Genomic DNA, 18,322 nt, shown 5'->3' on the forward strand with positions numbered 1-18,322 from the left:
TCAATTGGAAGACTATTTGCTTACCGGTAGAGAAAGGTGGTCTCGGCATCCGAAGGATAAAAGATTTCAATATAGCTCTTCTAAATAAATGGAGGTGGCGGATTTTCTCGGGTTCGGACGCTCTTTGGTATAAGATCTTGAAAGCAAGATATGGCGATATTAATATTAAAGCGGCTTCGGGAGTTTGTTCTTCTAACGGGAAAGACTCGAAATCTATTTGGTGGGCGGATATTCTTTCTTTGAGTCATTCCTATGCGGAGGATCTTTTCATGGATAATTGTAAGTTTGTTTTAGGTGATGGATTTAATATATCTTTTTGGCACTCTAAGTGGTTGGAGGAGAAGAGTTTGAGGGAGATGTTTCCGGAGGTTTATGCTTGCTCGAGCTTGAAATTCGTGTCGGTGGCGGGGATGGGAGGGTGGAGTTCAAATGGGTGGAATTGGGACCGATTTGGCTTGGAAGCCGCTGGCAGCACAGAGGCGGACAGCATGGTCCAGCGCCTGCTGGCCGCTGTACAGCATGTGCAGCCGATTCTGGTTGCTCGGGACAGCGTCGTGTGGTTAGCGGAGACGGATAACGTGTTCACGGTACGTAGTTGTTACACTTTGTTTAATTTCTTTCATCTTCCGCGTGGACCGGATCCTTTTCTTTCTAGAGTTTTTTCCCTCTTATGGAAATTGGTGATTCCTATTAAAATCAAGTTCTTCGGTTGGAGGGTCTTGCTTGATAGGTTACCGACTAGGGACTTACTCATTTGTAGAGGAATTACTACTTCTTCTCCAAATGTTTGTAGTTTTTGCGAAAGGGAGGAGGAGTCTTTGTCCCACATTTTGTTTTCTTGCCGGTTTGCTCTTATGGTTTGGAAAGACTTGGCTTTGTGGATTGGTTTTACCGACTATGTTTTTGTGGATGTATGGAGTAGTTTCTACTCTTGGCACTATTTTTGTAAAAATAGGAAAGTGAAGCGGGGTAGGGAAGGTATTTTTTGGCTAGCTATTTGTTGGGCTTTATGGAAGGTGAGGAACGGAATAATCTTTCGGAACGATACTTGGAACGTTTCCGATATCATTTGGAGCATCAAAGAGCTTATTTGGAGATGGTCTTTCATTGGGAAAATTACCCGAACCAACTACAATTTCTATGAGTTTATCTATAATCCTTTATTGTATTTGTCATAGGTAGTATTTGGTGTGTAATTTTCTTCGGAGTTTTTGTTTCATACTCCGCCTTTTGTAATCGTGTTCGGTGTTAGAACTTTTGGTTCTATTAATGAAATCTTGATTAAAAAAAAAGTTAGTAGTGGTTTGTTGGATAACTAACTAATTATAAGTTAGTTTAGGTGTAACTACTTTTCTATTTCATTGTTTCCTATATAAATGAGCTACCACACTTGTATACAGTTGATACATTTCAATCAAGCTTTCTCTTCATGTGATTCATTCGTTGAAAGTCATGTGGAGCATTCCATTACCGCCAAAGATTAAGTTGTTTTTTTGGAGATTTTTCATTGACCGTCTTCCGTCAAAAGATCTTTTATTGATAAGAGGAGTTACCAATGTGTCAAATCCGGATTGTGAGTTTTGTGGTGTTCATGTAGAAACTTCTTTTCATCTCTTTTTTCATTGTCATAGGGCGAGAGAGATTTGGAATCATATTTACGCTTGACTTGGCATACCGGAGGTGATCACCATAGAGGAGTTTCTTGAGTTTGGGGTTTTACAAGACAAGGTGATTAACAGTCATAGAAAGGCTAAGATCAATGTGATGTGGATAACTACGATTTGGTGTCTTTGGATTATGCGGAATGCTATTATCTTCGACGGGAAAGTTTTTTGTTTTGATGTTGTTTGTTCTAACATTATTTTCCTTTCTTGGAGATGGTTATCTAGTGGATATTCTAAGTTTAGATCCAATTACTATGATTGGTTTAAACTTCTTTTATCCGACTCAATCATTCTCTAGTGTTCTCTGTTTGTAAGGGTTGCACCCCTAGTGCGAGCTTTATCAATCAATTGCCTATTAAAAAAAATCAAGCTTTCTCTTCATATTCAATACATATATTCCATATACCAATATATATCTGAAGTAATTTTCTGCTTCATCTTGCTTCCGCAACCTTATTTCTCTATTCTTCATCTCGTGATTTTATGCTTTTCAATGGCGAATCACGATGACCCTAATTACCTTCATTCTTTTGATCATTCCGATGTTGTTTTGGTTTCACAACCTTTAACCAGTGACAATTTCAATTTCTGACGTCAGACCATGGTAATGGCTCTCGATGGCAAGAACTAGATTGATTTTATTGATGGAACGATTCCAAAACCAAAAGATAACTCCCCGCAGTATCGCCCATGGAAGCGCAACAATATGCACTATTTCATCTTGGCTCCTCAATTCAGTTTCCAAAGAAATCTTTACTAGATCTATATTCCAAATGCTGCAGAGATTTGGAAGAAACTCCAAGATCAGTTTCAACAGAAAAATGGTATTTGTGTGTTTCAATTGAAGAAGAATATTCTAAGTTTCACGCAAGGATCCTTGAATGTCAGTCCTTACTATACCTAGCTCAAATCATTATGGGAAGAATTTGAATGAACTCTCTAATTTTTTATTCCTTTTGAAATCAAAAAGCGCCTTTATATTTATAGATTTCATGTCGGATATGTTCCCTCAGGTTCTAGCAAAATCGAGATAAAAACTCTCTAAATTTTTTATTCACTCAGAGTTAATGCGAAGTCTAGCTCATTCACTTCGTAAGCCCTAGGAAAGAGCACTATTCTTTTCCCGCCAACGAAATAACACCATTCTTCTTCAAGAAGGAAGGAAGCTTGAAAACTATTCTTCTCCCATCACATTTCCGGTATGTACAAGTTCTCCTTTATAATGTTTTGTCTTGTTCTTGTTGATGTTGTTGCCATTGTCGTTGTTGTTATTATTTTGAGTCTGTCTCGTTGCTTAAAGTTTTGTAGGATATATTTTTTTTCCAGAAGCTTTATGTGATTATGGATCGTAGTTGAATGAAATCAATAGATTAAGTAAAGAGTAGTATAAGAATGGAGTGATACAATTTCTTAATCTCGCTGAAAAAAACCTTCCTAAGAATAATGGAATACTTTGGTGTCCTTGTAAAAAATGCTTTAATACGAAAAAAACATCCAAAGAAAGATATATTCAATCATTTAGGTTGTGATGGAAGTGTTCAAAATTACACGAAATGAGTATTGCATGGTGAAGTGACAAAAAAAAGACCTTTGTCACATACAGTTAAAGAGGAAGATGAAGAATGTATGAATAATATTCTAGAAGACATGATTCGTGATATTGGAGTAGATGTTTTCAATAAAGCTAATGTGGTAGAGACTTTGCAAAGAAACATGGAATATTCGTTGTATCCGGGATGTTAAAGTTTTACAAGAAGATCAATTGTGTTAAGACTATTTAATCTTAAGGCAAGCAGTGGGTGGATCGATACAATTTTCACTGAATTGCTTAAAAAACGCAAATATACGATGATATCAATGATGATTTCGTGTCCAATACAACTACGAATTGACATAGATGTTTATTTAACGCCATTGATTGAAGATTTAAGACTTTTGTGGGAGGAAGGTGTTGAGGTCGATGATGTGTATACATGTTTAAGTTGTGTGCCATGTTATTTTTCTCAATCAATTATTTTTCTACATATGGTAATTTTTATGAGCACAACGTCAAGGGACATAAAGCGTATCCTATAATTGAAATTGATACATGTAACCACCAATTACAAAAAGGAAAAAAGACAATTTATCTTGGGCATCAAAAATTTCTAAGACCTAATCATCTATTCATCCATACTGTAGATTGCATAAGACTTTTAATGGAGAGCATGCGTTTGATATCGCTCCAAAGTTCTTAACTAGGAAAGAAGTTTATAAAAGACAACAACACATTAATATTGTCTTTGGAAAGAAATAAAAAAATCTGCGGAAAAAATATTTGGAAAAAGAGGTCAGTGTTCTTAGATATTCCATACTGGTCTAGTCTAGATTTATTACATTATCTTGATGTGATGCATGTGGACAAAAATGTATGTGATATATATTTTGATTGGAACACTTCTCAACATTAAAGAAATAGGACCTATTTTTCTCAGCATGTCACACTTTGTCTAAAAAAAAAAGTTTTTGCAAATGTTTGGAAGATATCAAAGTTTCCCAAGGGTACTCATCAAATATGAAGAAACTTGTGTCAATGAATGATCTAAAGTTAGTTGGCTTAAAATCTCATGATTGTCATGTCTTGATGCAACAACTTCTACTAGTGAATATTTGTGGCATTATACTAAGAAATATAAGGGTATCTATAACCAAATTCTGCTTATTCTTCATTGCTATATGTATTAAAGTTATTGATCCTGCAAATTTAGACGACATGAAACATGAAGCTGCAATTATCTTATGCCAATTATAATTTATAATCCCTTAGTTGTTCATCTAGTAAGGGAGATTAGAATTTATGATCCCGTTTATTTACGGTGGATGTATCCGGTAGAGCGATACATGAAGACTTTTAAGGGGTATACAAAGAATCATCATTGTGATCATGAAGATGGGATATGGGAAAACTAGTAAGTAAATGTTTTATATCGCTTAGTAATTTATAATTATTCATTTTACTCTTTTTTATTCCTGGTAATATAAATTTAAAGTTGTTGATTATCCTAATTGGTTTCAATTATTGTTAAATTATATATTTTTAACGACCAGTGATAAATCCTATTGGATAGTCACAACTTTTCAGTTTGGTTATTGCTTTGTTGGTTAATCATTTGTTTTAGTTTTGTTGTAAAATTATAAAGCATGTGACATTTTGGATTTGCGTTTGGTGTAAATAATTAATATTTGCGGTACAATGTTTCAGAGTGAGAAATTGGCAAAATGTACAATATTTGAGATTGAAAAATCTGTAAAATATGGTTCTGTAATACATGTGCATACGACAGTACTAAAAAACCGTATCCCCTCGATTTTTACTTAAAATCGTGGTAATGACACCGAGCTATTACCTCGATTCTATACAACACTGAGAGTTAATATTAGGCACGTCATCCGGTTCTGAAAATAATAAAATGAAGATGTTGGGGATCGAACCCATGTGAGATAACTTTACCCCTCTGCTATTTAATATGAGGTTTAAGTGTTAGCTTTTCATAACGCCCTTCGTTACCTCGCCTCCTTAGTCGAGGTTAAATGCATTTTGCGTCTGATGTTAGATGTATTTTTTAGTAGTGAAACCCCATTTGACTAAACTATTTTGCCCAACTAAAACACGCAACCCAAATTGATTTGCATGCCAACTAAGCCAAGTGAGCCGCCCCTGAGCTTTCGAACTGAATCAGCCTTAAGCCTCTCCCAAACTTCCAAATTGAGTCAACCTTAAGCTGCTCTCGAGTTAGCCAAGCTAATCTCTGAGTCGTGCACTAACCCTTATAAGTCGAGTGAGTCACCGACATCCGTTGTGTTACCACCATCGACCTCCTTATGCCGCAGAAAAACACGAATGCTAAAAATATAGATCTTTTGTCTAGATCACATGAGTTTTGAGGGATGCATCCAAAAAATAAATAATATATTATCAATATTAACATCCAAACTTAATAAAAATAAAACTTTAATCATTTAAAATTTTTAAAATACAAATATTTTGTAATATTTTAAAATAAATTTTCAATATTCAAAATATATATATATATATATATATATATATATATATATATATATATATATTTATATATATATATATATATATATATATATATATATATATATATATATATATATATATATATATATATAAAAATAAAAATAAAACAACAACAACACTTTTTAACAAATCATGAGCGAACGTCCAGAATTTAGTGCGTGTGTTTTCCTACAGTAGTGGCAAAGTTGTTTTATAACGTCGCTGCACCACGCCATATCACGTAGTGGTATGCAAAATATCCGATTTTGATGTCCAAATTCATAATTAAACCTAAATCACTTTTAAATAATCGGATATAATTGAATGGTTATTAACCGGTTTAGTTATTAATGGTTTGGTAATCCATTCATATAATCCGGATATAAATAAATTGCTATTAACCAGTTAAATTATTTTGGATTCGGTTATAATCCGGTTATTATCCAAATCCAAATATTTTAATTCTCAAATTATTAACTTTTTTTTGAAAAATAATATTTTCCAAAAAAATAATTTTCAAAATTGGATTTAAAAAAAAAACGGTTATATAATCATAACCAAATTTATAAACAGTTTTGATTAAAATGTGGTTATGGTTATATATCCAAACCATTTAAATAGTTTTAAAATCGTTATGGTTTGACTTTTGAAAATAACCAACCATGCACACCCCTAATACCACGCACTCACGTAAGTAACGGTTACCATAATACAACCCTGGCTACCGGTTACACTATTGGCTCATCATCTTTTTCAACCGTTTCTAACCTGCTATCGTCGGTTCATTTAAAGCAGGCAAAGGAACAATCATATATACACATAGAGCTGTCAAAATGGGCTATTCAATATGGGCCGGCCCGCCAGGCACGAAAAAACGTAGGGCTTGGGCCTTAAAATTAGAGCTCATATTTTTCAGGGCCTTTTTAGCTCAGCCCTGAAAAACCCGCTACCCATTAGGGCTAACCCATATGAGTCGTGGGTAGCCCATTAGGCCCACATAATTATAAAATTTTAAAAAATATATTAATATTTATATTATCTTACTTCAAAATAGCATATTGATTTTTTCACTTCACTAAATTTTATCACTATTTTATTCAATCTCTCTTTTAAATATTATACATTAATATAATCAACATTTTTTCATTGTATTATATTAGTTTTTCTCTTATAATAAGTATTCAAGTATTATTTTATACAACTTAGACATATATTGTATTTAGAAATACATTATAGTATTTATAAGAGATAATATAATACTTAAAAATGTATTATGTTTAAGATAACATAATTTTTAATTTTATTTATAATAAATATTATGGAGTTTTTATTTTAATTTTTTTTAAATAAAAAAACTCAATTAGGGCCGAGTAGCCCGAAGCCCATCTAGGGCCGGACTCGAGTAGTAAATCTCGAGCCCATATTATACATAGTCTTTTTGGCCCAACCCTAAAAAACCCAGGACCCGCCCGTTTAGAGCTGGGTAGCCCATATTTACAGCCATATATACACACCTTCAAGATTTAAACCTAACCTATTACCAAAAAAGAGTTTTCAACGTAACCTAGCACTTTCACATCGAAGATGGAGGGTTACAATTACAAACCTAGCTGGAACCATGGTAGCAGCGACATTCCTAAACCAGAAAACATGCCAATCTCATTTTCTAACAGCGACCGCACATTCACAGGAACCAGTGTTGCTCTTCCCATGGTAATCAAAGTTCAAATCAACAACAACACTGTTTTAAGAGTCTCCGTCAATGAAACCAGTCAAGCCAACGTTCTCTACATGTCCGCTTTCTTGAGGATGGGACTATCAGAGACAATGCTGAAACCATTCCAAGCTTATCTCAAGGGTAATACTGGAGATGGTGTACCAGTGAAAGGATACATCGATTTGGACACTACATTTGGCAAAGGAGAGAATGCTAAGATTAGAGCTGTCAAATAAGCCCAATTATTCAAAGCCCTTATTTTTTAGCCCCACTAAAGCCCCACTTAATTAAGCCTCTTGTTGATGAGAAATTTTTTAGGCCCTATAATTTTAGGCCCCTTAATTAATGTGTTATTTTTGGGCCCTATTGAGGGGGCCTTATTTTGTTTCAAAAATTTCATTTTTTGTTCCAATATGAATTAGTATTCTTGTAATTTGTAAAATAGGATTACAGGGTCATTATGCATAAACAGTAACATTATGATAGAACTCCTAAGTCTATTAATATTGAGTCCAATATGGTAGAACCCCAAACATTATGTTGAGCCCAATTTATAAATTTTGTTTAACCTTTGTTTCTCTGTGTTATATGTTTAAGTGGATTTGATATGATATACTTGTGTTTAAATGCTCTAATTTAATTTTGGTAGATGGTATATAATTGCATAATATTTTCTAGCTGGATTTGAGTGATTAAAGATTGATATTGTTTGATTAAGGATTAGCTAATATGGAGAATGGAATATATTAGTAGAATATTTCTCAATCCATGCCTTTAGTCCACCTTTGAGAACTATTATATGCTAATAAACTATGATAATAGTAGGAGTTAGTTGATCAAATGTAATTTGCCTATATCTTATATCTTGTTTCTGATATAATAAAATTAAATAACAAAATTGGTGTATGGACATGTTCTACATGGCTTAGTCTCAAAATGTATATCCTGCACATAATAATGAGCCACCAAATAATATAGCATTATTCATTCTAAGTATAATTTAATCTTAAATTTAGATTGAGAATTGATGGTATATTATTTATCAAAATTAAAATTTTATTTTTATTATAAAAGAAATTTTTAATTTTTAATTTGGGGCCTTGGGCCCCTTCTTTATTTTGGGGCCTTGTATTTTTAGGGCCTACATATTTGAGGGCCTATTATTCTCAGATTTTTTTAAGCCCTTTTATTAAGTGGGTTAGGGCTCAAATTTTTTGGCCCCTTAAATTGACACCTCTAGCTAAGATGATGAAGGTACGGTATTTGGTTATTGATTCATGGTCTGTTTATAATGTTGTTATTGGCATGCCTGTTGTTGCTTATTTGGAAGCAGTGATCTCGATAGTACATCTCAAAATGAAATATCCTATTGGAGATGGAATGGTTGGAGTTGTCAAGGCGGATCTTGAAATGGCCAACAAGTGTCACCAAATGTGTCCTTATTATATGGGTTAGGGTTTTTCTATCAATTTTCAACAACTAAGAAAAGAAAAAAAGGGTTTTATGTTCTTATGAATTTATGAGTATCTTTACTTTTCAGTTTGTAATTTCTTTTAGTATTATTGCCACAAATGATTCACTCGGTGTAGCAAAGGAAAGCAACTATTGATAGAATTGCATGTTAAAATGTTACTCAACTTGTGACTGCAGCATATAGTTCATGGAACTTTTGATTCAATTCCTTTGTCTTTTATGCTTTGATTCAATTCCTTTTTGATTCTACACAAATTCACATATGATTGCTCCACTAAATCAATCAACATTTGACAATGTCAACCTCAACTCAACAATGAGTTTATAAATTATTAATTTGGTTTGATTGAAGAAATGAAATTGAGTTTAATTGATATCTAGGGTTAATGTAATAATAAAGTTATACATGAATCACATCATATTATTTCACCGATTAGATAATTGTTAAAAACTAATATATTAAATTAACATTAAAAAAATTATCTGAGAGAATAAACTAAAAAAAAAGATGGGGTTAACTCATGAATCCATAGTGATAAATAATAAACACAATTTCATCCAAATGGGTGGGGTTAACTCATGTATTGCAAAAGAGATATATTTGGATAATCTTTTTGAAAGACATCGACATCGATCATTGAATCGTAATATTTTTCAATGAATTTCATCCAAACAAAACGTGTTTATCATGCAACAGCTTCTTAGCAATTCACATGACAATTTCTAGTATCTTTATTAAGCACCCACATTTGAATTTATTTATACCACATCCCTTCACTCAACACATCTTGGCCACAAGCCCACAACTAAATGCAACATGTTTCTAGAACGGTTTCCAACCAATTGTGATTACAACGGACCATGATGGCTAATTGACGCAGTCATTATGTCGTGGATCCTAGGCAATCTGCATGATATCAGATCAACGGATCCTAGGAGATAAAGCATATCAGAAGGTGTTTATGTCCTATAACGAATTCCTGACAGAGAATGATTAACGTCTGAGTACCGTTAGATAATAATGTCAACAAAATCCTCTTAACACTCATCTTCAAATTATTTTTCCATCCTTGACGTTTTTTTAATAGCACATACTCGATGTACCTAGTTTAACTTCAAGGTTCATAAAACATATTTGGGCGATAGCCAATACAAAACAGTGAGAGTTGACCTTGTGGATAGCATCCACGACTTAGTCATAATCTTTCACCAAGTTCTTGTTGTTTTCCTCGAGGAATATGATCCTCTTTTTGAGTCTCTAACGGTGATTATCATATCAAAACCCTTCTTCTCTTCTGAAAGGACATATCCCCATGCATTAGAAATAAAATTTTCATCAGAAAGAGAATGAATTTGATCTTGTAGTCCTTCTACATCTTTGTGACAAGTTTAAGGCTCTACTGCATTTTGGTAAGGTCCATTTTTAAACCAAAGGAACAAAGTATTTTCTCATCTTTGTCAACAATAGGGATCTTTCATATTTCAACTCTAATGGTTTGAAGTTTGTCCTCTCACTATAGGCTTTGAAAAGATCATATTCAATATGTTTATTTGAGGAGGAGAATCTTCATCCGCATTAAACATCATGTAGGTCAGAGTACTCAACTTGGCCACGTACATTATACAAACCACCATTGCAACATGGAAATTCATATGTACAAGATCAACCACCTTATCAACGCCGACCTCTAATAATATAGATCGAAGATGCGGGAAAAGAAGCAACTATTGTTGGTATCATTTTCTTGGTTCAGCTTTCGAGGTAGATCTCTTTGGGGCTGTGTTAAACTACTAATGTTTCTACTCTTATGATATTTTAGATCTAGACCAAAAATATATTTTTGATCACTCGTGTTCGCGGTATTTTGAGATGGATCCAAAGCAGGCTGAGTCAACGGGTTGGAAAAGGAAAAGACTATTTGGAAGAATAACTATTTGAAAGAACGATAACTTGTGTGTTTGGAAACACGGTCCACTACTGCCACCTCACGTTTGGAGCCCTTCCACTGTGATTTTCAGAAGCTATTATTAGTAGCTTTTATCCACCGTAATTTTCTTCCATAATTTTTAATAAATTCCAAACATAGGCAACTTCTAATGAGAATATACTTTACAAGTTTGTTTACTTGTTTCCAGTTCTTGGTTTATAAATGATAATTTTTCCCTTATTTATAGACTATAACGAAAATCTCTACATACACCCATAGAGTAATTTAGACGCTTCAAAAGAGAAATAATTCTATACACTTCTCTCTACTACTTACATTTATTATTATGACTCCACTAATTTACTTCAACATATCTCTAGAATTTTCTTTGGACTATACCACTAAGACTAACAAATGAGCCAAACACATTATTAGCGCAATGGATCAAATCGTGTTTATAATTCAACACCCCCTGTTAAACTTGATTTTTCATTCCAAGTAAGCCTCTTAAATTGATAAAGTTTTCATGCTTGAGTGGTTTCATAAAGATGGCAGCTACTTTATGTTGAGACTTCACATATTCAGCCTATAAATCTTTTCTCTGTATTAACTCCCTTATGTAGTGATAACTCGTATCAATAGGTTTGCTATTGTCATAAAAAAATAGGATTCTTTGCAAGAGTTGTGGCTGACTTATTATCCACAAAAATCTTGGTCAGTTCCTCTTGTGACATTCCAAGTTATTTCAAGAGATTCCTAAGCCAAACGACATGACAAACATATGATGTAGTTGTTACTCATTCTGCTTCATAAGTTGAAAGTGAGAAATTGGTTGTTTCTTCGACATCTAAGTGAAAGTTGTGTTTCCCAAGAAGAACACACGCTACTGGTTCTCTATCAATCATCTCTATCTCTAGCACAATCATTATCATTGTAATCAACTAGCTTATAGTCCTTATCTAACGAAAATCATAAGCCAAAGTACATTGTACCCTTGATATAGCAGAGAATTCTTTTTGCAAACTAAAGACGAGTAATAGTTGGATTCTCCATGTGTCGACTAATGAATCTCATAGTGTATAGAATATCTTGTCTTGTGCATGTTAAATACTGCAAACTCCCAACTAAAATCTTGAAATATGTATCATCCACCTTTTCTACTTTATCACATTTTGATAACTTAAATCCATACTCCATTGGTGTGTTAAATGGTTTTCAACTATCCATGTTAAACCTTTTAAGCATCTCCTTTGTGTATCTCTCTTGGAAAATAAAGATTCTTTTTTTCTTCTGTTTTACTTCTATGCAAAGATAGTGTGATACTAGTCTAATATCATTCATCTCAAACTCCTTAATCATAACTTTCTTGAATTCTTCAAACATATTTGTATAACTTCGTGTGAAGATTAAGTCATCCACGTATATGCACACAATCAAGATATCTTCATTTTTAATCTTGACATACATGACATGTTTTGTTGTTGCTTGTTGTTGTTGTTGACAAATATTTTTCATGTTTTATTATTGCTTGTTGTTGTTGTTGAAAAATATTTTTCCATATTGTCTCTTCTTCGTGTATGTTGTTGTTATGTTGATGTTATTGTTGTTCATGCGAAAAACATTAAACTGAGTGACTTCTCTATAGGAATAGGGGAGCCTCAATGTGGTAGATTTCTGTAGGATTTTGGGGGATTTGGATGCTATGAAAGTGGTGTGTTTTGACCCAAGATGAATGTCTTACTTATCCCTCTTGTGGGAGCCCCTATATGAGTTTGATGTATGTCTTTATTGTCAATATTTTCAGCTCCCTTTTCCATTCTCCAAGGACCCTTTATATAGGATAATCCTTGGTCTAATGGCTATTAAATCTATTGCGTAAAATCCGTAACCTCCCATAATGACCTGTAACGTTTGTAACCGTCCATTAATGACTTGTAACGTTTTTCTTATCATTAGGTCATAGTTACACCTCTTGCTCTCCTCGGATTCGACTTCCTATAAATTCGTTGTATGGTATCGGGCTTATACCTAGAAGCATTATTCAGTGCCAACCCTGGGTCACACCCCGGCAAGACTTGACTGAGTAGTCGGATCCGGTCTATAGGTTTTGACCCGTATTTACTTTTTTATCCGGATTCATTCCTCGACCTTGATGAATATATCTGGGATGTACAATTGTTATGCATGTTGATAAATTTTATTGGATTACAATGTCATGCTAGTTTATGTTAATATGTTGTCTTATTATAGTGTTTATAGGATTCAAATTCACATAGTATGGTTGTGGTTCACATGATGGTTTGTGGTTCACATAGTATGAGAAAAAAATACAAGGAGGATGGAACTATTCATCCTCTTTGTATTTTTTTCATAGTAACACAAGTAGATCAACTTCAACTTCATTATGAGATAATCATTTTTTCAATTAAGGGTATGTATGTTGTTAATAAATGTTGTTTATGTTCTAGTTGTTGTTGATGTTGTTTTGTGTTTTATGTTAATAAATGATTTTTCATGTGCAGCTATCAAGTGGTTATGGTTCTTTACTTATCACTTAAAGCTTCGAGAAATGGTTAATTATTAAATTCTCCCCAATCTATGTTAATTAATTGATGTTTTTGCTAATAAATATTGTTGGTGAGTTTTTTATATCATATGTGATTGCTTGTTTCACTAATCCCTCATTGAACTTGCATTCATTTAAATAGATTTTTGAGATAATAATTAAAAAAAATTAAATTATTCTTGAAAATCAACTTAGACGATCCAATGTTTTTTCGAATTGCATGCATCTTGTAATTCATAATTTCCTCTTTAGGGTATAGAATTTCATTGAATGCCACAAATTCTTCAAAACAATGTTGATAAATGGATTATAGTCTGCGTCTTTTACACAAATCTTGATGTTTGAAAAATAAACCAGAAAAGAAGACGAAATCAAATTTTGTGTGAAAGACTCAGACAAACATCCATTCATCAACATTACTTTGAAGTATTTGGGATTGAATCAAATCCTATAGGCTAAAGAGAAAATCATGATTTACTTACAAGCATGCAATTCAAAAAAATATTGGATTGTTTAATTTTTTCAAGAATAATTTAATTTTTCTGATTATTATCTCAAAAATCTATTTGAATGGTTGTATATGGTTAATGAGGGGCAAGAAAAATCAAGCAATCTCATATTTTATAATAAACTCTTACATTTACAACAACGGTTGGAACCTATAATCGTGGTGAAATGTTATTTTTTTATGCGCTTTAATTTTGGTTTTAGGTGGGTATCAAACCCATGACACTATATTTATGACAGCGGTTGTTTACGTCAACTGTTGTGATAGATAACGCGTTATATAGTTTATTACAACGGTCACGCGTCTATGGTTGAAACAACGAAGTTACAACCACACGCTACTACACAACGGTATGTCATGCATGATGGTATCCCTTTTCCAACTGTTGTGAAATGGGTTTTCCGTAGTAGTGATGTAAACTTCTTCCTCTAAAACTCCATTCAAGAAGGCATACTTCACATCCATTTGGTGGATGTTCTACTTATGTTGGGCATCTAGATATACTATTATCTTATGGTCTCTAAGCGAGTAACTGGAGCAAATACCTCATCATAGTCAATCCCAGCCTTTTGAGTGTAGCCCTTTGAAACTGGTCTTATTTTGTATCTTCCAATTTCTTCATTGACATTATTCTTTTTCTTGTTCACCCACTTGACACTAATAGCCTTATGACCTTTTGGAAGGGGGGTCGAGTTCCCATGATTCGGTCTTTTCGATGGATTCTATTTCTTCATCCATTGCATCTTTCCATATTTTATCTTGACTACATAGAATATTAGCTCTAGAGAATTCTATTTAAACCACAACATATTTTCTTTAAATAAATGTTTTGTTAAAATCATGTTCTTCTAAAATAAAACTTGTATTTCAATATACTGTAACTTTATCATGTTTTTAATTAAATTTTAATTTTTACATATCACTCATGTGAGAATTGGATCGAACTCTATTGTGTCGAAGGGTAGCTTGTGGTTCAATAGATATTGTGTCGAAGACCTACATACTTTAGTCGAAGTGTGTTCTAGTATGTAGGTGTAGAAATATTAGGGTTTTTAGTATTTTCAATTGGGTCTGTTTTTTATGTCCAATTGTTTAAGTTATCTTGTACCCTAAGTTGGCTTGTAATGGATATTTGTGAAAAATCCCATTAGTTTAGTATGTTAGGTATATTATAAATAGCATATACTAGTCTCACATCATTGCATACTACAAATCTTAATTTAGGGTGAGAGAGTTATTTGTTATTCATGTAACTTGTAATCTTGTTTTAAAGAGAAAGGAAAGAATAGCATTTATAACCAATCCTTGTTCTTCTTGTTTTCCCTAATTCCCTATTATACTTTGTTCTTGACATTTTTTTCACAACAAATTGGTGCGGTGAGTGTGGAGAAGATGTCTTCAACAAAGTATGAGATTAAAAATTTCATCGAAGTGAACGATTTCGGTCTGTGACGCTTGAAAATGAAAGCCCTACAGGTTCAGCAGGGTTGTTTGGAAGCATTGAAGGGAGTGACAGCTATGGACGGTGCGTTAACAGATAGAGAGAAGACGGCCATGATTGAGAAAGCACACATCACAATTTTGTTGAGCCTTGGTGATAAGGTTCTCCGACAGGTATCAAAGGAGACAATGACATCAGGGATATGGGTGAAACTTGAATGTTTGTACATGACCAAATCACTGGTAAATCGAATCTACCTGAAGCAAGTTTTGTATTCATTCAAGATGATTGAAGATAAAGTGTTGGCTGAGCAGTTGGATATGTTCAACAAGCTGATTCTTGATCTTGAGAATATTGATGTGAAGATTGATGATGAAGATCAAGCGTTGTTACTGTTGTGTGCTTTGCCTCGATCACATGCTCACTTCAAAGAAACTCTTCTGTATGGAAGGGAGTCTCTGACCTTTGAAGAAATTCAATCAGCCTTGTATTCTAAATACATAAACGAACGAAAGGAGCATAAACCTTCGACTGTTGGTGAAGGTTTGGCTGTTAAGAGCAAATTCTTGCGAAAGGATGGTAAGTTCGACAAGAAGAAGGGTAAAAGTCAGTTGAAGTCTTATAGTGGAGAAGCATCTAGTATTCGATGTTATCATTGTAAGAAGGAGGGTCATAAGAGATTCGACAAGTTCATGGCACACATAAATTTCATTAGAAGTCAGTTCGATCTTTGCGTTTACTTCAGATTTCTACCTGGTAATTCATTTGTTATTTTGTTGTTTAAGTGGATGATATTCACATAGCAAGCAACAATGTTGAAGATGCAAAGAGGGTGAAGGCTGAACTCAATAAGGAGTTCGATATGAAGGATTTGGGAGCTGCTTCCAGGATTCTTGGGATCGACATTCGAAGAGATAGAAAGCAATTGAAATTATGCTTATCTCAAGAGGCATAACTACGGAAGATTCTTCGTCAAAGGAGTAATCGAGCGTGAAGAAGTCCAAGTGATGAAGGTTTCGGCAGATCACAATGCTGCTGATATGATCATCAAGACATTGTCGAGTTGCAAGTTTTTCCATTATAAGCAGTTGATAAAGCTGCATGAAGAAAGCTAGTTTATTTTTTGATGTTATAGAGTTTGTTCCAAGGTGGGGATTTGTGAGAATTAGATCCAACTCTAGTGTGTCAAAGGATAGCTTTTGGTTCGACAGAGGTTGTGTCGAAGACCTACATAATGTAGTCGAAATATGTTCTAGTATGTGGGTGTAGAAATATTAGGATTGTTAGTATTTCGAATTGGGTCTGTTTGTTATGTCCAATTGTTTAAGTTAGCTTGTACTCTAAGTTGGCTTGTAATGGATATTTGTGAAAAAGCCCATTAGTTTAGTATATTAGGTTTATTATAAATATAATACTAGTCTCTAATCATTGCATACTGCAAATTCTAATTTATGGTGAAAGGGTTGTTTGTTATTCTTGTAACTTGTAATCTTGTTTTAAAGAAAAAGGAAAGAATAACAGTTATAATCAATCCTTATTGTTCTTCTTGTTTTTCCTAATTCCCTATTATACTTTGTGCTTGACATCGTTTTTCACAACAACTCACAATATTTATTAAATATTTTTTAATCTAAATACAATAAAAATTCTAAAATTCAAACTGAGTTATTTTTGGAAGAAAAAAAGGCATGCAAAATTAGAGGAAGAAGAATTTCACTAAGAATCAAGTTTAATCCGAACCATTCATATAGGTGGACTATTATTCAAAGGACGAACTCCGCCAATTTATTTTACAACTATATATATTAGGGATAGTAAAATGGGTCCGGTCCGTTGAACATACATGTCTTACCTGCATGTTTTTTGTAGGGTAAGACAAGGTTTTAGGCATGCATTTTCTAATATGTTTGCTCTGTATTTTTGTGGGTTTTTACGGACGCGAATATTAACATGATTTTTTTTGTGATTTTTAAGCTTAAATGGTACCGTACCCGCGAATTTTCTCCGCCCTTATTTTTATGCAGGACAGATCAAGATTTTAAACTCACACTCTAACCTAACCCGTCTCATTCGCCGCATTTTTTTGCGTGCTTTTGTAGAACAGAGTTAAACGGGGAGGGCATGTTTTCCATCCCTAATAGGGGTGTTCGCGGTGCGGTTTGGGCGGTTTTGACGAAAAAAATCATCCGAACCGCAAGAGAAAAAATCGTGCGGTTTGGTTTGGTTCGGTTGGCTTTTAAAAAAAATCCGAATCAAACCAAACCAACCTAATGTGGTTTGGTTCGGTGCGGTTGGTTCGGTTTTTTAGAAATATTGTATTGAACCATTCATATACATATAGATGATAACATAACTTTGTATTTAGACCTTCATACACTATCAAATAACAACAAAACTCGTCATATATTTTGACAATAACTTTCTATTTAATATGTAAAAATTAAATTAGACAAAAGTGGAATAATAAACATAAAATAATAGTATAAAACAATATAAAAATTATTAGAATGAAACAAAAAAATAGAAGATACGAGAGATTAGTGAAGGTGAAAAAGAAAAAACAAAAGAGTTGAGAGATTAGAGAAGAAGATGTGCGATAAGGACGAAACTGAAATAGGGAACATTTGCATAAAAATGAGAAGGTGAAAAAGAAAGAATATAAGAGAGTAGAGATTATAGAAAAAGAGGGAAGATGTATGTGGCAAAGAAGACGCGATAATGCTATTAGAGATTTTAGAAGATAGGGACTAAAATCATGTGTAAGGATGAGAAAATTGTTCGTAATCATAAGATTAAGGTATTATAGATTTAAGTTTGGGTTGGATGTGAGTTAAGTAAAAGTTAGGTTGTAACATAATGTGGTTTGATTCGATTTGGTTCGGTTTATAAAATACAAACCGCAAACCAAACCGAACCATGCGGTTTTGTTAAAAGATGACCCAAACTAATCCGGACCAAATGC

The 18,322-nt window shown here is 33.5% G+C and overlaps 1 protein-coding gene across 1 annotated transcript; it reads left to right on the plus strand.

Annotated features, from left to right (window-relative positions):
* The first annotated feature begins 7,317 nt into the window (after positions 1-7,317).
* LOC131646871 (uncharacterized) lies at positions 7,318-8,931 on the plus strand. Its single transcript, XM_058916817.1, has 2 exons — positions 7,318-7,671; positions 8,699-8,931. Exons 1-2 carry the CDS (start codon positions 7,378-7,380, stop codon positions 8,897-8,899), a joined length of 495 nt encoding a protein of 164 aa, XP_058772800.1. The 5' UTR covers positions 7,318-7,377; the 3' UTR covers positions 8,900-8,931.
* Positions 8,932-18,322: the final 9,391 nt, after the last annotated feature.

This window comes from Vicia villosa, linkage group LG2 (assembly GCF_029867415.1).
Source record: "Vicia villosa cultivar HV-30 ecotype Madison, WI linkage group LG2, Vvil1.0, whole genome shotgun sequence".
Lineage (NCBI taxonomy): Eukaryota > Viridiplantae > Streptophyta > Magnoliopsida > Fabales > Fabaceae > Vicia > Vicia villosa.